At 44.8% G+C, this 21393-nt stretch overlaps 1 protein-coding gene across 1 annotated transcript; it reads right to left on the bottom strand.

Moving 5' to 3' along the window:
• Nucleotides 1-453: 453 nt before the first annotated feature.
• On the bottom strand, nt 454-20387 carry STYX (serine/threonine/tyrosine interacting protein). The gene is made up of 11 exons (XM_081866418.1): nt 20073-20387; nt 14520-14552; nt 11771-11824; nt 9768-9865; nt 6877-6937; nt 5760-5796; nt 4659-4698; nt 4519-4569; nt 2689-2761; nt 1830-1914; nt 454-975 (listed from the first exon to the last, which is right to left on the bottom strand). The coding sequence occupies exons 1-11, from the start codon at nt 20127-20129 to the stop codon at nt 905-907; spliced, it is 660 nt and encodes a 219-aa protein (XP_081722544.1). The 5' UTR covers nt 20130-20387; the 3' UTR covers nt 454-904.
• Nucleotides 20388-21393: the final 1006 nt, after the last annotated feature.

Consider the following 21393-nt stretch of genomic DNA (forward strand, 5'->3'; position numbering starts at 1 on the left):
CAAGACGAAAATGTCTTGCGAGTTCCTGCGGGTTTTTCCCCCCCTTCCCCCCCCTTTTTCTAAGCCGCTTATCCGCTAAGCCGTCAATGGGCTTGCTTCGCAAGACGAAAAAACCGCTAGACGAAGAGAATCGCGGAACGGATTCTTTTCGTCTTGCGAGGCACCACTGTATGGCTAGAAGGCTGCGTTCAGCAGTAAGGCTGTACACCTGCATTTGCCTGTTAGGAGTCAATTCTTGCGGATTTTCATAAAAGCTGGGGAAAATTTATCTTCTTGGAGGCCTTTCAGAGAAAAGCCAGAAAGGATCAAGAAAAGAGCAGCCATTTAATCTGGAAGAGACCTTGAGTTTGCTCTTACGACTTCATGATGGCCAAAACAATGATTTCCAATAGCTACTAAAACTTGTTTCCTTCTGCCTCAAGACTTGGGAAATGAAACAAATACAACCCGCGGTGAATTTAAGGAAGTTGTTTCTTTTCATTCTTTTCCTTTTTTTACTAAAGACTCTTGTTATAAATTACACAAATAACTTTATAAACAAATCATTCCCCCCACGTTTTGTTTAAGTAATAACTTTATCAATACAAATAAAGAAATTTCAAGTATGAAAAGTGCATTATTGCAATAATACCTCTTTGCAAGTCCAAAGTCTTGGTTTAGGGTAAAACTATAAAGTGTAAAAAAAGGAGCAAAACAATCAGTGCCATCTAGTCAGTCAAGGAATCCAATACCCTTAACCGTGTTGCCTGGTGTGCTACTGGAGGGGCAGGTTTGCATAAGGAAGTTGGACTCGTCTCCCATTTTATATATATAAAAAATAGATCTGGTTGTTCATCTTGCTGACGTTAGCAGCTGCCATGAATAGAAATTTCCAGCCATCAAGTCCAGAGTGCTGCCCTTGGTGTCAACCGTTCTGAGCTGCGGCTTGCATATTGCTGATTTCCTCATCCTCTTCATGGGTTCGTTTCAGACTTCCTGCAAAACAGGTGGGGCAGGTGGAGAAGGTGGCTAAGAGGACAGAAACAAGCTTTCCAAAATGGTTTGAGTGGAACCAGGCCTGTTCCACAAAACATTTTCATTTTGCTGCACAATGCCAATTAGAAGCCAATTTTTCTATCCATGTTTTGCCCATTTTAAGCATCCAAAAATAGTTAACAGCCAGTCTCCCTGTGCTTCTCTTCCTACTTCTTAACTCAAGACAACAAGAAGTTCAAATAGATTTAATCAAATATGAACCAGGTTGGTTTCTATCAGTAATCCATCAGCTTTGAGTAGCTTCTTGTGGTAGTTTTCATACTCTGGATGTAGGTGTGGGGAACCTTTTCGATTCCACAGGCCAGAACCTCATCATAAATGGACTAGGGGGGCACATTTGACAGGTGGGCGCAGCTGCATGCTTGTCAATCACAGGACATCAAGAAGTTGGTAATTTGACCTTGAAAGGTGCTGCTAAAACAATGTCCCCCCCCCCTTCATTTTAGCAGGGCGTTTTGATGCATACACCTTCCTAATTAGGGAGGGGTTTGTATTGGGGGCAAGTGAAGAGGAGAAATGCATGTACATGAAGAAGGGTAGACGATGTCCATACCGCCAGTACTACTATTTTATTCTGGGTAGAGGTAGCAGTTGGCAAGGGATTGCATGCAAATCTGATTCAGGAAGGAGTCTGCTTGGAATTCCCTGCTGAAAGCAAGGTTTCCCCCTTTGTTTTAGAGGGGATTTACAATGCAAATCTTTGAGAAGGCAGGCTTGGCAGTGACTGCTCTGGAAATGTGCCCCTTGGGCTGAAGATGTTTCCCCGCCCCTGCTACACAGAAATATATGCTCACCCGTACTGACAGACAGTGATTGCTCCAGCTGCCGAGGAGACATCATCTGGATAGTTAACTTTGCTAGATAGATGGCTTCATATTCCTAAAAATAAAATAAAAAATGAAGCAACAGCAGAATGACTGGACTGGCACAAATGGGCAAGAATTCACCTGACATTGGGATCCTGGGATAAAAAGAACGGGAGGGCAGCTAAAGGAACATATTTGTTTACAGCCATGAAGGCTGGAATATTGCAGGAAACTGAGGTGAGGGAAGAGAAAAAGTGGTTCTGGATAAAAGTAGTTGCTTCTGTTTGGCTGACCTGAGCAATTCCAGAAAGCCACACCCACTGTTCAGGGCAGGCACCAGTGAGCTACTCAAGAGTCAGCATGGACCAGGACTACACCTGGTCTACCAGTTCTGGTCTCCCAGAGCAGAGCAGAAATGGGGAATCTGAGAGAATTTTGGACACTGTGGCTCAAAGAGATTTTATGCCACCAGCCTCAAGCTCAGCCATGTAAGGCACAGACACCCCTGCTGCTGAGATCTATTGCTCTACACTGGCCACGTGGTTATCAATGTAAAGCTGATAAATTGTTTATTAAATATCATTAATTTTAGGTATCTTATGTTTTTGTTTTACATATTTTACATTTGTTAGAATTGCTCACATCCTCAGTACAGCATCAAAGCAAACAAAATGATAGAAAAGGCCAAATACTGGTAATGTACCAATTAACACCCCAAACAGCCAGGCAAGATATAATGAAGTTTTTCATTTAAGCCAATGCATATCAGATACTTGGGGAGGCCGGGCCAGACCATCAGTATGAATATCATATTTCTACATCATCAACAGGTAGGAAAACAACTTACCTGAAGTTGATGAACAAATCCAGCATTGGGATTAATACAAAACCTTCTTTCTTGCACGTATGTAAATGCATCCCTGCAAGAAAGAGATTCTCCATTTTCATCTTTAATACCAGTTTGCATTTGGTTTCTGACTCATTCTTTTGGTATTTACTTTCAGTTTAGCTCTGCCTGTATTCTGCCTTCAAAAAGTTTAGAATGACATACAAGGGCTCCCATTCAGGAATTAGTAATGCCCAGACCTGCTTAACTCCATAAAGGCTTACAGCCAACAACAACAACTGGGTCCAGATAGTTACTTAAACAGATTTTCCTTATAGAAGATGCTGAGAACTGACCCTGCTGTTACATGTGAAATTTATGTTATAAGCATTAAACACTGAACAGAGGGCCAACTCAATGGGAACATCTGTTGTGCGAGGCCTGCCGAAGTGAAGAGGCCAAATGAAACTCAAACCTCACCCCACTCAACCCTCATCGTCTTCATCCTCACAACAGTCCCATGTTGAGTGCCACTCCTATTTCACAGATGGGGAATTAAAGCTGAGAATACAGTGATCCCCAGGCAGAAGTAATAATAATAATAATAATTTTTCTTTATACCCCGCCCTCCCCAGCCAATGCTCAGCTGGGTTCAGGGCGGCTAACAAGCAATAATAAAAACAAGTTAAGAAGTAGGACTTAAATCCAAGGACCCTGGCTAAATGTTCCATTCATTGGACCAAGGCAGAGTTATTGTGCATAAGCTCACTTGCTTGGGACCCATCACACAAACCTCATCTATCTCAGGCTTAAAGTTCTCTATTAAAACATGAAACAGATGACCCACATAGCCAATCTTTATCCCCAAGAGTCCATTACCCCTAAGAAATTCTCACTGCATCTCCATCTTTTTTAATAAGGCCATCACTGGGGCTCCCTCTTCACTGGGATCAGAATTTTCTACAGATGTTTCAACCCCAGAATTCGCTTGCCCTACAGCATATCCAAGACCTGTTTTGTCTCTGGCTGTCATTCCAAAATCAGATGTAGTGCAAGCACTGCACTCTATGTCAGCTGAGGTGGTGATGGAGGAGTAACAAGGCATGTGCAATGGAGGCAATCAGTATTGGAGGCAAGTTCTGTGCAGAGGGAACATGCACACCTTTCACTAAAAGATCTTGGTCTCTTTGCTGGGAGAGGTCACAGCACCCGTAGCAAGTGTTACAACCACCACCATCACAAAGGCTGAGAAAGGGGAGAGAGAAGGGGCAACTTGGCCTGGCACTGAAAGAACACAGCAGGCACATAGGCCTGTACAGTGGTACCTCGGGTTACAGACGCTTCAGGTTACATATGCTTCAGGTTACAGACTCCGCTAACCCAGAAATAGTACCTCGGGTTAAGAACTTTGCTTCAGGATGAGAACAGAAATTGTGCGGCGGCGGCAGCAGCAGGAGGCCCCATTAGCTAAAGTGGTGCTTCAGGTTAATAACAGACCTCCGGAATGAATTAAGTACGTAACCAGAGGTACCACTGTATTGCCAACTTCACTCTGCAATATTTTAGGGCAGTTTTTCTTTTGAAAAAGTTGCACAATATTGAAACACTTAGGTGATCAAGTTGTACAACTGTTTTTAATCCCTTCTTGTTGTAAAGCAGGGTCCCACTCAGCTAGTCACTAGACATGGAGAGCTGCATTAACAACAAACTACAACTAGATGGCTCTCGTGATCCCTTCCAATTCTACCGCAGAATCACTCAAGATTCCCATTTTGGCCATGTCGTGACTCAGCGGCTGAAGACCAATATTCTCTCCAAGGGATGGAAAGCAGTTTAAAATCACTTCTGTACCTGTACTTCACTCCAAATGTTTCCATAATATATGCAATAACTAAGGCAGCACTGAAAAACAGAAAACAAACCAACAAAAACAAGTTAAGATATGTCAGTCATGCCTTGGGATATTTTTAAAAATAAGTGAGCCGTGTTACCTTCTAGAAATCCCCGCGTTCCCATGGACAAGAACTTTTCCTGAGAATGAAAAGAATTGCTTTACACAAAACAGCATTTTGAATTATTTGTACTATTTAGTTTATATCCCACCATTCAGTCCTCAACATGTTCCTTGTGAGCTCTTCTTATATTAAAATTAATTTAAATCATTAGCATAACCAAACACAGTTAGTAGCAAAATCAGCATAAACATCTTAAAACACATATAAGCAGGAAGCAGAGTTTGAGCCTCAGGAACTTTATTTCCTTCTGCATTACCTGCTATGTGGTATGTACCCCAATGAGCCTCCAAGGAATCCGGCCAATAAGGCTTAACTAAATGGCACCAATTATCACTACACATCTTATAGCATTCACAAGAGGGACTGTATCCCAGCCCATTACCAAGTACATCCACCCCATCTGTATTCAGGTAAAGGTAAAGGGACCCCTGACCATTAGGTCCAGTTGTGGCTGACTCTGGGGTTGCGGCGCTCATCTCGCTTTATTGGCCGAGGGAGCCGGCGTACAGCTTCCAGGTCATGTGGCCAGCACGACTAAGCCGCTTCTGGCAAACCAGAGCAGCACATGGAAACACCGTTTACCTTCCCGCCGGAGTGGTACCTATTTATCTACTTGCACTTTGACGTGCTTTCGAACTGCTAGGTTGGCAGGAGCTGGGACTGAACAACGGGAGCTCACCCTGTTGCGGGAATTCGAACCGCCGACCTTCTGATCAGCAAGTCCTAGGCTCTGTGCTTTAACCCACAGCGCCACCCATGTCCCTTCATCTGTACAGTGGTACCTCAGGTTACATACGCTTCAGGTTACAGACTCTGCTAACCCAGAAATAGTACCTCAGGTTAAGAACTTTGCTTCAGTATGAGAACAGAAATCAGGCTCCGGCGGTGCGGCAGCAGCAGGAGGCCCCATTAGCTAAAGTGGTGCTTCAGGTTAAGAACAGTTTCAGGTTAAGAACCTCCGGAACGAATTAAATATTTAACCTGAGGTACCACTGTATTTACATGTAGCTAAAAAAGCAACACATTTGTATCAAGCATCTGATAAATTAGGTAGGCAAGCAAAGTGAGCACACGTACCTCCGGTTTGTAAACTCCCATCAATAAATGCCTTAGTCTAAAGGAAAACATAACAGACACAGATTCTGTTCCAATTACTGCCATCTTGAAGAGTTCTTAACACAAATGCAGCCTCATGGCCCTCCTAACATACTGTATTTTTCGCTCTATAAGATGCACCAGACCACAAGTTTTTGGAGGAGGAAAACAAAAAAAAAAATATTCTGAATCTCAGAAGCCAGAACAGCAAGAGGGATCGCTGCGCAGTGAAAGCAGCAATCCCTCTTGCTGTCCTGGCTTCTGGGATAGCTGTGCAGCCTGCATTCGCTCCATAAGACGCACACATCATTTCCCCTTACCTTTTAGGAGGGAAAAAGTGAGTCTTATAGAGCAAAAAATACGGTAATTATTGTTAATGTTGTAGGGGTGGGACAGCAGAATGTAGAGCTCATTATTTTTATTAAGGTTTTTAGTGCTCCTTGTCTTGAAGCAGCAGCAAGGGGGCCTAGAAATATGGCTCTCCCCAGCTGCTTCTTGAGCTTGGCCTGGCACAAGTATTCAGACATCCGCACAGCCATTTCAAGAGGCCCCCTCCATTACCAGCACTTCACAAGAAGTCAATGGAGGGCACTTTCAGCAGATGCCGGACAAGGGCCATCCAAGGGGCAGGAGAGGACAAAGTGCACAAAGTAAAAAGACAGGTGCTGAGAAAGTAACTCAGATATCTTGCACAGAGTGAATAGCGAGCAGACACAGCCATTTTTGAGCTGAGAATTGCATTCTGTGACCCGTCCCCCTTCATATCTGATATGACAGTTACCATGGGTACAATTCACTGGGAAGTTTCTCCTGCATGCTAAAATGAAAGGGAATCCTGCAAAAGCACTTTTATGCAGGAGAACTTCCCAGAGGACTGTACCCATGGCAACCAGCAATACTACCAGTCAGGGGGCTTATCCACAAGACCATTAAATTAGGTGGACATCACAGGAAGAATTATTTATCAATTTAGCTGAACTGCTTCAGAGATGGATTGTTTCTTCTCTTTCACTCGCACATTGGGCTGCATTTGCTCACATGATTTCTGAAAGATATTAGGATGAAAGAGTTTAACTCACAAGTCATGCTAAACACTTACCGTCGGGAAAAATCTGATTATATTTTCAATGGGATGATCTGCAATATCCAAGACTAAATACCTACAATTAAAGTAAGTGTGTTAAGTACAAAACCAGAATCGCTCATCTCCTAGAACATTAACACCCAGCCTGAAAAATGTTTCTTTTATCATTTGAAGCGTATATAAATATAATATATATTATATAATATAAATATAAAAGTTAAAAGGTCCAACATATTGTTCTGCAACGGAATGTACGATAGCCAAATGACCCCTTCTCTGTTGTTGCAAAATTCCCTCATGAAACCTATGAGGCAAGACTTCAGGAGAATTTCAGGAGAAAAACTACTAGCAGAGTAAGGTTCTATCTTCCTTTCTCTTCACTGCTGCAAAACAGCTCTAAAGACTGATCTGCATTTCAGAGCAAGCAGGGCTGGGAAAGACTATGTGAAAGCATGGGAGAGCCACTGCCAGTCAAAGCAGAAAATACTGATCTAGATTATCATTAAGACAGCTTTCTGTGGGTTGTATCCAACTGTCATTCTTGCCCCTGTCAGTGGAAAAAGGGGGCAAGAATTTCTCAATGATTTCTCGCCCCCTCTGTAGCATAGCCGTCAAGTGTCCCTTATTTGAAGGGACAGTCCCGTATTCCAGCGCCATGTCCCGCTGCTGTCCCTTATTGATGGATGTCCCTTAAATGATGTCCCTTAAATTTCAAAGGAAGCAGCTCCTCTCCCTCCCTGCCAGCCGGCCAGGGAGGAGGGAGGCTCCAACTGTGTTGCTTGGCTGTGTTGCTCACCCAATAAGAAGTCTAAGAACGACTGGGGGGTGCAGCTTGCACGCCTTGTGCGTGGCTAGTTAATGCAAGCTGAGGGGTTTTTTGAATGCTGGACGCCATTTTGTGGCACGTGCTGCTGCAAACTTTGCAGTGCAAAGCCAGGCCGGGGAGCCATCTTAAGTTGAGGCTGCATAGGCCTTGTGGTGCATGTGATTCAGATTCTATTCAGTTGAACCTCTGGTTACAAAGTTGGTTGGACAGTGTTCTCGAAGCTACCAGCATGAGTTTGACCAGACTGCAGGAGGAACTGGAGTGCCTGGAACAGGTGAGGCTGCAGGTCCCTTATTTTGGCTGCTGGTCCCTTATTTTCAAGACTGCTGGTCCCTTATTTTCAAATCTGTAAGTTGACAGCTATGCTCTGTAGCACCCTGCTCCTAAACCTGCTCCAGAAGGCTGGGGGACTCTCCAGATCAGTTCCGGTGGCGCATGGAGGGCTGTGGAGGGGAAAGGGAATAGCTGAAAATTGCTTCCTTCTTCATTTCACTGAGGGAAGTCGTACTGCCAGCTGAGCAACCCTTGTTAGGCTATTGCCACATGCAGCTGTGGTGTTACATGTACAGTGGTACCTCAGGCTACATATGCTTCAGGTTGCATACGCTTCACGATACAGACTCCGCTAACCCAGAAATAGTGCTTCAGGTTAAAAACTTTGCTTCAGTATGAGAACAGAAATCGGGCTCCGGTGGTGCGGCGGCAGCAGGAGGCCCCATTAGCTAAAGTGATGCTTCAGGTTAAGAACAGTTTCAGGTTAAGAACGGACCTCCGGAATGAATTAAGTACTTAACCCGAGGTGCCACTGTAGTTTGGTCCTTAGGCTTCCTGTCTTTGAACACCAGTTTCTGTCAAGGAATCACTTTCAGCCATGCTTGAAAAGAATACAGTGCAACTGGGCCAAAACAAACAAGAACTGGGCCAAAACAAACAAGATGAATTTTAATAGGGAGAAATGTAAAGTATTGCACTTGGGCAAAAAAAATGAGAGGCACAAATACAAGATGGGTGACACCTGGCTTGAGAGCAGTACATGTGAAAAGGATCTAGGAGTCTTGGTTGACCACAAACTTGACATGAGCCAACAGTGTGACGTGGCAGCTAAAAAAGCCAAGGCAATTCTGGGCTGCATCAATAGGAGTATAGCATCTAGATCAAGGGAAGTAATAGTGCCACTGTATTCTGCTCTGGTCAGACCTCACCTGCAGTACTGTGTCCAGTTCTGGGCACCACAGTTCAAGAAGGACACTGACAAACTGGAACGTGTCCAGAGGAGGGCAACCAAAATGGTCAAAGGCCTGGAAACGATGCCTTATGAGGAACGGCTAAGGGAGCTGGGCATGTTTAGCCTGGAGAAGAGGAGGTTAAGGGGTGATATGATAGCCATGTTCAAATATATAAAAGGATGTCACATAGAGGAGGGAGAAAGGTTGTTTTCTGCTGCTCCAGAGAAGCGGACACAGAGCAATGGTTCCAAACTACAAGAAAGAAGATTCCACCTAAACATTAGGAAGAACTTCCTGACAGTAAGAGCTGTTTGACAGTGGAATTTGCTGCCAAGGAGTGTGGTGGAGTCTCCTTCTTTGGAGGTCTTTAAGCAGAGACTTGACAACCATATGTCAGGAGTGCTTTGATGCTGTTTCCTGCTTGGCAGGGGGTTGGACTCGATGGCCCTTGTGGTCTCTTCCAACTCTATGATTCTATGATTCTAACTGTGGGAAGGACTATGTCAGGGATGAGGAACCTTAGGTGTGGGGGCCGAATGTGCACCCCAACCTCTCTATCTGGCCCTTGGAATGCCCCAGCCACATCCCTCACTGGCCCTGTTTCCTGTCCAAAGCATTTTGCCTTGTCCTTACAGCAATCTCATTCCTCACAGGAAGTCATAAAGAAGTTATTGCACCTGTCTTTCTGACATTCACACTATGCAATATACCTGGCCAACTATTGTGATCCACTGAAACTTTTAAGCATTACCTGCAATCTTGCTTTGCAGTGTAAAGACTGAAAACTACACTAGCACAACAAGCAGACATTGAACATGACGTATTTTCACAACATTAATTTATAGGTTACTTACCTAAATAACTGCTGGAAGTTTGGTTTAATAAAGTTTGCTTCAATATTTTGTCGTATGCATATTACATGGGTAATTCCGTGTTTCTGAAGTATAGGTAGCTGCAAAATGAATGTTTGAAAAAGTGAAAGCTCCTTTAAACTAGCATGCAAACAAGAGTAATAATATTGCATTATGACTAGCTGATAGCTTTATTAAGACATTTTATTAAGACCATATATTTAGATATTTAAAATGTTCAGTAAGACCATGATAGCTTAAAACCAAACACACACAACAAATTCATTTTTGTGGCCAGTGCAAAACAAGCCGGAAGCCTGCAAAGTTACTGTGTGGCTTTGTTTTAAAAAGGTGACTTTGTTTAAAGCTGACAAAACCTCAGAAGGAACTTCCTTTCCACATTCATGTGAACCTTTCAAAATAGGCTGGACAAGCTTTTGGTCGTTTTGGGTTGGCACAAAGGTGCAGCTCATCAATAAACAGTGTAATTCTATTCAAAGACCATTAACGTTGTGTCGCAAAGTGTGCATTTTGCAGTTTGTTTCTTTAAAACACCTTTCTTTGTCTTTCCTCAAGCAGAGTCCAACTAGCAAACAGTAGAAAATTAAAATGTTACAGAAAAAAATTCACACATGACAATCAAGTAGAAGAAATTTATATTGGTTTATATGTATCAATAATTGTGTATTAATGTAACGTTTTTATATGTAACTGTATTTTTGTAAAATTTGTTGTTGTTCAAGTTACTGTGGTTGTTATTGAATTTATATACTACCCTATACCTGCAGGTCTAAGGGCAGTTTACAAAATAAAATCAGAATATAAAACCATAAAATACAGAATCAAAATGAAAACAACAACCCAATACCCCCCAAACAACCACCACCACCACACCACACATTAGTGGCATAGTGGTCTACCGCAGCTTTAGGGTATTTTTTATACTGCTTAAGTTTTTTATATTCTAAGTGGCACAGAAATGGAAGAGGGTGATCAGGAAGAGTGGGGGATATTGAAACCAGTTCCTTCTCATGGCCAGATCACTTCCTGCTGAGATTAAGCTTTCAGCACTTTTTCTCCTCTGCAGAGGCGGGGGACCTATTAAGATAGTCTGCCCTAGGAGGCTGATGGATCCAAAGGCTTTCCAGATAGCTGATATGATTGGCGCTCCTGTCAAAGCCCTGGCTGGCCTCTGGAACACCCAAAGGGCTTGGGCCGTTGACACGATCACCCTGAGTGCCTTTTCCCTCTTCATTATGCCCATTTGGCTCCCCAGAGTACTCCAAAGCTTAGGCTAAGGAAACAAATTGGGGCACTGCTCAAACACGAGTGGAAGAAAATTCCAGTAAAATGCAATTGAACAATGGGCCTACCCAGCAGCAGTGAAGGCAGCTAAGAAAGTATGCTTTGCTGTCTCCATTGCATCCTAACTGAGCCACCCAGCAGAGCATTTCTGGGTGGTGCATGGCCTTTCACAGTCTGGCCCAAAGGAGGTAACAGAACTGACGGCAGCTTACTGTGACTTGTTTGCAAAGCATTTTGAGGATCATAACATCATTTGCATCCACACCGGGACCGCGACTCCATGTACAGCAGATGAACCTTGAGAGGTATCAGAGCACCGTCTAGTTCTGTTATTTTAGATGAGTTTTAGTTAGTAAGGACCGATGATGTGCACAAGGTGCTTAGATTGTTCAGGGCAACCGTTTGCGCTCTAGACATGCAGAGCTGACACGCTGGGAAGAAACCTCCTTGCATGTCAGTTCTGCTGGCTCTTTGGGACGTCTTTGGGGTGGGTCTCCTCTTTGAACCACTAGGACTTTCCAGTGTGCTCCCCATTATATACAATTTTGGGTATGCGTGCAGGAGCCTGGATCCACCGTCTAATTTGGGAGTCCCCTGTACTACTAGTACAAGGTCTCTTCAAGATTAGTTCCTGTACCTTTTTTTTCCTAGAAAAAAGCACCAGTGACCAGCATTAAAATATTCTAAAAAGACACACCTACCTTGCTTTTCATAGCTGAAGAATACGGGCCCAGGAACAACCCAGGTAAAATTTCCTTTAAAAAAAGGAAACAGAAAGGGAGAAATGAAAATTCAATCTACCTCAGTAATCTGGTAAAAGCTACACAAGACTAACACTAGTAGTAGAGTTTAATTACACTAGCATTAACTGGATGCATATATGGGATCTGGAAAGAGCTCTGTGGTTTTACCTGAGAAATGGGTACATTTCGCCTCGCAAGACGAAATTAATTCGTTCCGCAAGTTTTTTCGTCTTGCGAGTTTTTCGTCTTGCGATGCACGGTTTCCCATAGGAATGCATTGAAAATCAATTAATGCGTTCCTATGGAGACCGCTTGCCAGGCTGGCGGTGCGGAGAAGGGCTTTTCTCCCCACCGCAAGCCTTCAGGACAGGTACGGGAACAGAGGGGAAGGCGCGCAGCGCTTTTCCTCTGTTCCCGGGGCTTGCAGTGGGAGGAGAGTTTTTCCTCCCCACGCCAACATTCAGAACAGCATTCTGAAAGTTGGCAGTGGGAAGGAAAACCCTCCTCCCACCACAAGTCTTCAGGACAGCCATCCGAAGGCTGGCGGCGGGAGGAGGTCTCTCCGCCCCACTGCCAGCCTTCGGAGCAGCCTTCCAAAGGCTGCGGTGGGGCGGAGAGACCTCCTCCCGCCACCAGCCTTCGGAGCAGCCTTCCAAAGGCTGGCGGTGGGCGGAGAGACCTCCTCCCACCACCAGCCTTCGGAGCAGCCTTCCGAAGGCTGGCGGCGGGAGGAGGTCTCTCCGCCCCACCGCCAGCCTTCGGAGGAGGTCCGAGGACAGTGGGGAAGACACGCTGCGCTTCCCCGCTGTCCCAGAGATTTCCTTATGGGCTTTCATCTTGCGAAGGAAGCCCATGGGGAAATTCGTTTTGCGAAGCGCCTCCAAAATGGAAAACCCTTTCGTCTAGCGGGTTTTCCGTCTTGCGAGGCGTTCGTCTTGCGGGGCACCACTGTACTTTTTTCCAGTATTGCTGGCACTGGGGCTACGAGGGAATCTTGCACAACAGAAACACAGGAGGTAAGAAAATCCCCAGCCACCCACTAAGCTTGCAAAGGACAATGACAGAGAGAAAACCACAAGCACACTTCTTGGTATTGACTAACAGAATTCAGGCACAGTATAATAAACGGTTTATGAGAAAGGCATTTATTCTTTGCTGATAAATGACTTGGTATATTCTGCCTGAGAAACAGAGCAGGGGGAGAGAGAAACATGAACAAGTTTGAGGTGTCAGAGAGGTGGAGAGAAAAATCTAAGCAGCAGGGAGCTGCCTGCCGCCAAGGTAATAATATCCCAGAATAAGATTCCAGGAACTGTCTTGCCTCACTGAAGCTGCAACTCAAGCTTCCCTCCCCCACCAGCTCCTTCTAGACTAGAATGTTTCTCTTGCCTGTAATCCTCAAAGGCTTCTCAAAGGCTTCAAAGGTTTGAATGTAACAGGACTGAGATAAATGTACCTCACTGGCGGTATAGTTGCTCTATGCTAAATGCAGAAGAAAAGGATGTGCGATCTTACACATAGGTTAACGTACCACCCCACTTTTTCATTGCATCGCTTCCTCCTCATCTGATACTACCTTACCATCACTCTGAACTTGATAACCTACAACCAAGATTCTCCAATACCCCACTATGTGGCTTGCTTACTCGAGCCATTTGGATTGTTTTACTTAACTATTTCTCAAGGTTCCTGCAATACAAGAGGTGTACTCTCTTTTCTGGGAGGGCTTCTGGCTGCTTAACATGAAAATCCAACAAGCAAACCATAATTCACTGCATCTCAATGCTAGAAAGAGCTTTTCCTGCCAAATTTTTGCATGCCATGCAAACCACTCCTTGTGAACAAAGCCTACATCTACAAGAAATCATGAGGGCTTCCCTTGTTAGTGTTCTCTATCCAGAAAAAAGACTTCAAATTTAGGAAGTTTCCTATGCAAACTGAAAGTTTAGGAGGGAGCTGCAATAGCCTATTAACATTTTAATTTTACTTTGCCGAGGCATCTGCCAATCCAGACAAATTCACTTGATTTCTCCCTTCACTAAATATGACCAGTACTTAGCAATCTACAGAACTGTTGTGTTACTCTTAAATTTAGGAACAAATTCAGTGAGTGTTACAGCATGAGCATCAGCTTTCCCTACTGTCCACAGACCAGGAGAGAAACAGCAACTTCCAAACAAAGAAATAGTGGCCCCTGCAGGCTCCTGGAACATGTGGAGAGGGGAAGGTGTGACAGATATGTGCAGAGAACAGCTAGCTGGCCAGGAGCAAAGATAGCAGAGACAACCATTTTTGGAAGGAAGTTAGGGCTGGGAATTGCCCACAAAGCCCAAAAAGACAGCGAGGAAAGGGAAGGTCACAGATCTGGGGACCTTGAGTAGGTCTCTCTCAACTGGACATTAATGCAAGACAATGCCTAGATGAATGAGAGGAACTGGGTGTGAGTCTAGGGCAAAAAAGGAAGGTAACAAATCTCTTGGTAGCCCAAAACTGCACTTGGAATTACAACTATCCCTGTGTGTTAGTCCTGTCACTCCAAGTCTTCTCTTGGGTGTTTCCAGAGCAATCGTCCCCAGTGTACCTCTGCAGCACACCTGAGTGTCTCAGGGCATAAGGTTTTGCTAAACCCTAGCAGCAGCAGCAGCACCACCACCACCAAGCATCTAATGAACCAGTAGTTAGCCTTGATTAAAAGAAACAGCCATACCTGCATCTCTCTTCTCATTGGATATGTCCAGTCCTAGAGAGAGAGAGGGAAAAAAATGCAGTGTTCACTTAACAATAATTTTCAGTATTGCCCTTAAGAGAACCAACTGTTTTTCAAGGAAAATCTGGTAGACTCAATGTTTTTAAAACAAAATAAAAAAATTCCTTCCAGTAGCACCTTAAAGACCAACTAAGTTAGTTCTAGGTATGAGCTTTCGTGTGCATGCACACTTCTTCAGATACACATGTATCTGAAGAAGTGTATCTGAAGAAGTGTGCATGCACACAAAAGCTCATACCTAGAACTAACTTAGTTGGTCTTTAAGGTGCTACTGGAAGGAATTTTTTTATTTTGTTTTGACTATGGCAGACCAACACGGCTACCTATCTATCAATGTTTTTAAGTCTTTGAACTGGGTGGAAAAGATACACACATATATAACATGATCTAAGTTACATCTTATTCAACATGTTAAATTGTGTATATTTCTCATTATCATAATTACAGTTTGAATAGTGAATGATGAATTATAGCTTCAATCACATAAAAACTAGCAGAAACTTCACACTGTCAACAAAAAAGTCTTGCAAATTACAACTTTTATATAGGCAAAGCAAAAGAATACACATTTATTCAGTTAGTAAGTAGTTAAACTCCAGATCCTGAATAGACATGTTTTTCAGACATCAAACAGACTTTTACTTCATCATCAAAAAGGCCTTCTGAGATTCAACAGCACATTTAAGTGTGCTTGGAATCAAAAGACTACCCAGAGTGGAAGTTTTGTAATGTCAAGGGTGCTAGCTACCACAAAAAGCATATCTAAGAGTTGTTAGAAATGACAAGAGCAGCAGCAAGAATTTTCATCAAGTGCTGATTTTTGTCTGTTGGAATCAACATTCTTAACTCTCCTCCCCAAGGACGTGCTCTACAGGGAGCTCTCTGCAGGTTGGCAGACCAACTCTGCATTACAAAGATGTCTGCAAACATGACATGAAGACTGGCAACATTAACTCCACAGTCTGCAGCAGAGCAGAGAGACACAGCAAAACCAGACACCTTCATCTGCCCCAGCTGCAACACGTCTGTCCCGTATGGGTCTCTGCAGCCACATCAGGCGCTGCAGTCTTCCAACAGCTTGACTTCACCCCCAAATGGACACTCTTCCACTGTCTAGAGACAGACAGCTGCCAACAATTCCAGCAAGGCTCTGGCATAACATTGACAGCTCCTTTGGGAGTCGTAGAGGAGCAGGAAACATGCAGAATGAACTGCTAGACTTATTTAACTCCTCTGCATTAGTTTTTACCTATTTGCATTTTGAAAGGTATACTTTCATGCCAAATAAAAGCTGGTTTGATCCTAGATATTTGGCAACCTGCTTTTTATAGAATATTTACAAATCTAGAAAGTGTTGAATGAACAACAGTTAAGTGCAAATGGTCAGCTGTTGGTTTCATATTAAAATATGAACATATCTTGCTAAAAACTGATTTAGAAGCACATGCATTAAATATTACTCATACTGTTGCTACAAAATCACTATTTCTGATCTGTTCCTACCAATGAGCTTTCACAGAATTCTGGCATTTGCTATGATTGTGTATTTTAAAGGGGAATTACAGTTAAATGCAGATCATGCAAATTCCAATTACCGCTCTTCGTTTACGTATTTATTAAGTACTTAAACAGGCTATGGTGTCTTAGAGAATTTAATGTGGACAATCACAACAGGTTTGCAATCTAACAATTGGATAAGCTGCACTATTCATTTGAACAAATACTAATTTTAATCTGTCACTCCAAAATGATATTTTTAGGTTTTAATAAAGTTCTGCTTATCTCATGCCTTTGAAATGGAGTTGGTTCCATTTTGAAAAAGCCAAATTTCATAAAACCTGCCCAGATATATGCCTCACACATCTGCAAGTCAGCATCTGACCATGGTTCAGATGTGATGTGGTCAAAATGAATGACTCAGTATCCCAAAAAATATGATAGTAATGATGCATTTTAAGCCCTGTAAATTGGAAGGAATGGAGGAGTTATAATTTTACCTCCTCTATTTATGAGCTCCAGGGTATATTGTTGTGTCTGGACCTTCAAATAGCAACAGTGGCTGAGAACATTTTTCTCCAGCACCTCCAGATGAGAAGACTGCTGGGCTTTTTTCCCCAGACTAAGATGTACCAACTGCTATTGATGATTTAAAACTTCAAGACTTGGTTACTGCAACATGCTCAGCATGGACCTGATCTTCCTTTATTCAGGACTGTAGCTGATGCAGAACTAAAAAGGATGGATAGCCAATAAAATCAGTAATCCTGCATCTATTTTAAAGCCTTCCACAATTTAATGTGCTGGTTTTAAAACAGGGTTTAAAAGGTTGGGCTATAGTTTAATCAGTCTTAGAAACTCAATATTAGCTAGGCACCAAATAGCTCCTTAAACCAGGGTTATAGTCACCAAAACGGAATGTCAAGTTGCCATTTTTGGGCTCGAAAATTCTATTTTTCAATACGATTTTTTGGTTCCTGAAATTTGTTCTGATTATGTAGGTAAAATATCAAGGATAGAATTCTACAGGGTGTGGCATTAGTGTGTGAAAACAGTCAAGATCCCATGATTCCCCAGGCATGCATCTCCGGATAGTGGAGATGTCAGGCACCATCCTGGCGCCCAGGCAGCTTCACTTGGTCGCAAGTGGCCAATAGTCAGGAGCAAAATGCGCCTGGTGCCTGGCGAATTTGGAACACTGATTTTAATTTCTCTTTTTCTTTTGTCCCCTCACAAGATATGTCGGCTGAGGAGAAACTCCTGCATGGAACTGCCCCTCCATGAAGCAGGCTGGCCAGCAAGGGCATGAAGGACAGCATTTTCTGTGTGCCCCCCCCCACCGTACTTTTTAAAAGTACCAGTACTTTAATACATCACACAGCTGACTGAGTTGGGGCAATGGGGAAAACCTTACATTCCTTACAATGCACAATTATTGCTAAACAGGGATGGTAAAACAAACAGCAGTTAAGATCATTCTGGATTCTGAAAGGAAATGGGAGAGTCTAAAAATAGAAATGAAGTACAGCATGATTGTTTGCGCATGGAGTGTGTGAAACAGTAGGAAGCACCAAGTGGGGCTGTACATGAGATAAAGTTTAAGACCACCACTTAGGATTTATTATATCTTAATTTTATTGTCTGCTGTTTTATCGCAGGTGGGCATTTTACTGCCCTGCAACTTGCTTTTGGTGTAATATATAAGGTGCTTTTGGTGTAATATATAAGATGAAAAAAGAGAATTAATAAATCTATGAGCTGACAAGCACAAGTAGCAATGAGCAAAGGTACACACCACAGGGTAAGGTTTCTCAATAAACCTTTGTCAGGTAGAAGCAGCTAAACAGGAGAGAATGAGACGGATGCTGCAGTGACAAAACCCTGGAATTCTCTAGGGTGAAGGACTGAATAACATGGACCTTCAAAGACCTACTGGATGGGACTATGGGCACATCTAGTCCAGGAGTCTACTCTCAGAGGACGACTAGATGCCTCTGGTAGGCCTGCCAGCAGGATATGAATGCAACATGAGCACAGCAACTGCCTCTAGTAAGGCACAGCCATCATAGAATAATAGAATTGTTGAGTTGTAAGGGACCCCAAGGGTAGTTCAACCCCCCTGCAATACAGGAATGACAACCAAACATTCCTTGAGAGACGGCCACCCAACCCCTATTTAAAAACTTCAAATGATATAGAGTTCACCACTTTCTGAGGGAGCCCTTTCCACTGCTGGAACAGCTCTTGCCATCAGAAAGTGCTTCTTAATGTATAGTTGGTATTTCCTTCCTTGTAATTTGAATCCATTGGTTTGAGCCCCCCACCCCACCCCCAGGCAGCAGAAAACAAGCCTGCTCCATCTTCCGTGACAGCCCTTCAGATATTTGAAGATGGCTCTCATATCTCCTCTCAGTCTCCTCTTTTCCAGGCTAAACATACCCAGCTCCTTCAAGCACACCTTGTAAGTCTTGGTTTCCAGACCCTTGCTCATCTTGGTTGCCCTCCTCTGCACATATTCCAGCTTGTCAATATCCTCATTAAACTATGGTGCCCAGAACTGGACACAGCACTCCAGGTGGGTTCTGACCAAGGCAGAATTGGGTGGTACAATTTCTTTCCTTGATCTGGACACTACTTCTGTTGGTGCGGGCTAGAATTGCATGTGTTTTTTGCTCTTGCCTTGTACTGATTCATGAAAAGTAGCCATTGATAATCATACCCTCCATGAATTTGTCTAAATCAGTTTTAAAGCAAACCATCATTGGTGGCCATCACTGCATCTTATTATAGTGACTTCTGCAACTGAATATGCACTGTGTGAAGTACTTCTTTTTACCTGTCCTGAATACTGAACATTTAGCTTTGCAGAATGATCCTTGTTTTTGGCACCAAGTATAAAAACTTTTCTCTATCCAATTTCACTATACCATGCGTAATTTTTTGACCCTCTTACGCGCCTTTTCTCTAAATTAAAAAGCCTTAAATGTCACAACTGTTCCACATAGGAGAGTTGCTGCAGCCACTTGGTCATTTGGGTTGCCCTTTTCCAGTCTTTCCAGTGCCACAATAGCCTTTCTGAGGTGAGTCAAACAGAATTGTACACAAACCACAGATTTGCATAAGGGGTTTATGTTATGGGCAACCTTATTTCCCAAGGATCCATCTCCTTTTACACATACCGGGTTTACCTGTTCATCTAACCATCCTCCATGACCCCAATACCTCTTTCCTGGTCACTTCAAGCTCTGACCCACAACCAGCATTATAGGGTGGAAGAAAGAGAACATCACTCTTTAAGCAGTGTTGTTGTATTCTCCCGTTTTTTGTAGTAAACGGATGCTGAGTCAAATGCGCCCATGTAGTGTGAAGAGTCACACACACCCACACACCCATTCAGGGCAGAATGGAAAAAGGAGATGAGTTGTGGGACTTCCCAAAAGAAGCTGCAGGCTACAAAATGTTAACCACCCCCCCCCTCCAAACACACACACCAGCACTGCCACAATGGTGTGGCAGAAAAATTACGCCAGATCTGGTAGGGTAAAGAGAGAACATATAAAACACACACAGATATGGACATACACAGACATTCACACGTATGAACACGGGATGAACTACTAGGGGACACGCCCCAACCCCCAATTCACACGGGAGGAGGGTGGGGGGCGAACCCTTGAAGACCCACAAGGGTCCAAACACCCAAGGGTGGGAGGAGGAGGCCATTATCAAGGTCGGTTCCTGAAGCCCCCACCCCCACCCGTCCTTGCAAGCGACCCCCCCTTCCCACGACGGGGGGGTGTGTGTCTTGTGTGTGTGTGTGTGTGTGTGTGTGTGTGTGTGTGTGTAAGTAGGAGAGGACAGACAGCCCAGCCCGCCTAGTGACCGTTTCCAGCCATTGAGATGCTGAGGCGTCGGAAGGGGGGGGGGGAAAGGCGGGCAGGGGGAGAGGAGGAGGGGGGGGAGAAGACCCTCGCCGCCCCCCCCCCGCCAGCTCACCTCAGAGTCCTCTTTGGGCTGCGGCAGCGCGGGGAAGACCGGCTTGGCGAGCTCCATGGCCGGGGGGGGGGTCTCTGGTCTCCCCCTCCCGCCCTCCCTCCCTCCCTCAGGCGCTCTCCTTCCCCCCCTCAGGCGGTCAGTGGGGCAGGAGCAGGACGTCGTCGTCGTGGGCGGCGGGCCTCGGCGCTCGGGAGGCGGCCAGGGCGGCGGCGGCGGCGGCGGGGAAGCGAGAAGGCGGAGAAGGCGAGGTAGGAGAGAGCGGCGGCGGCGGCGGCGGCGGCTCGCGCCCAGCCGCCATGCCGCTGGCTGGGCTTGGTCGGCGGCCCCTCCTCCTCCTCCTCCTCGGTCGGTCGGTCGGTCTGAGGGAAGGGCCGGCCGCTCCGCTGCTCTTCTCCCCTCCCCTCCTCCTTCCTAGGGGGCGTGGCCCTAGGAAGAGGTGTACATAAAAGGAATGGGCGTGGCAAAGGGAGAGAGAGAGCGTGCGCACTCGGAGCGGGACGTAGAAGGAGTGGGCGTGGCAGAGAGAGCCGCGCAGGGAGGGAGAGGGGGCGTGGCCCTAGGAACGGGCCGGAGATGGGATGGGCGTGGCAGGAATCCCGAGGGAAAGGGAGGAGGAGGAGGAGGAGGAGGCGTGGCCGGGCAACAGGCAGAGCGCCCCGCTAGTCCTCCGGTTGTGCGCATGCGCGAAAGTGTGCCCGGCGCGTCTTGGTGGGAGGAAGAGAGCTTCGAAAGCGTCTTGGAGCCGTGGGTTCGAATCCCTGCTTCGGCCGTGAAACTGCCTCTGGCTAACCTTGGGCGCCATAGTCACTGCAGCCCCTTCTCCTCCCCTGCATCGCAGGGGGGGGGGCGTTGTGGGGATAAAACGGGGAGCAGCAGCAGGAGTTTAATAGAAATGTAATAAATGCACCAGCTGCTTCCTCCTTGAATTTGCCTCATGCTTTAAAAAACAACAACAAACCATTTTGATCAACACCAGTATTAATACTGAACCAGGCAAAGGGCCTTCTCGGTGATGGCCCCTGCCCTGTGGAACGCCCTCCCATCAGATGTCAAGGAAATAAACTATCTGACCTTTAGAAGACATCTGAAGACAGCCCTCTTTAGGGAAGCTTTTAATATTTGATGAATTATTGTATTTTAATATTTTGTTGGAAGCCACTCAGAGTGGCTGGGGAAGACCAGCCAGATGGGTGGGGTATAAATAATAAATGTAATAATAATGATGATGATGATGATGTTGCAGATTTATAAACTGCCTCACAGCCCAAAAAGAGGTGGGGCGCTTTCCCCAGGGAGGCTTGTTTTGACACCCTCATTGCGT

The sequence above is a fragment of the Podarcis erhardii genome (genome assembly GCF_964252035.2).
Source record: "Podarcis erhardii genome assembly, chromosome: 1".
NCBI classification, from domain to species: domain Eukaryota; kingdom Metazoa; phylum Chordata; class Lepidosauria; order Squamata; family Lacertidae; genus Podarcis; species Podarcis erhardii.

Excerpts from the sequence above, each read along its gene's own strand:
- STYX (XM_081866418.1), bottom strand. The coding sequence starts at position 20,129 with ATGGAGCTCGCCAAGCCGGTCTTCCCCGCGCTGCCGCAGCCCAAAGAG. Across the intron at positions 4,570-4,658 it reads AACGCGGGGATTTCTAGAAG|TGCTGCCTTAGTTATTGCAT; the intron begins GTAACACGGCTC and ends TCTGTTTTTCAG. Across the intron at positions 976-1,829 it reads ATCACTGTCTGTCAGTACGG|GAAGTCTGAAACGAACCCAT; the intron begins GTGAGCATATAT and ends CCTGTTTTGCAG.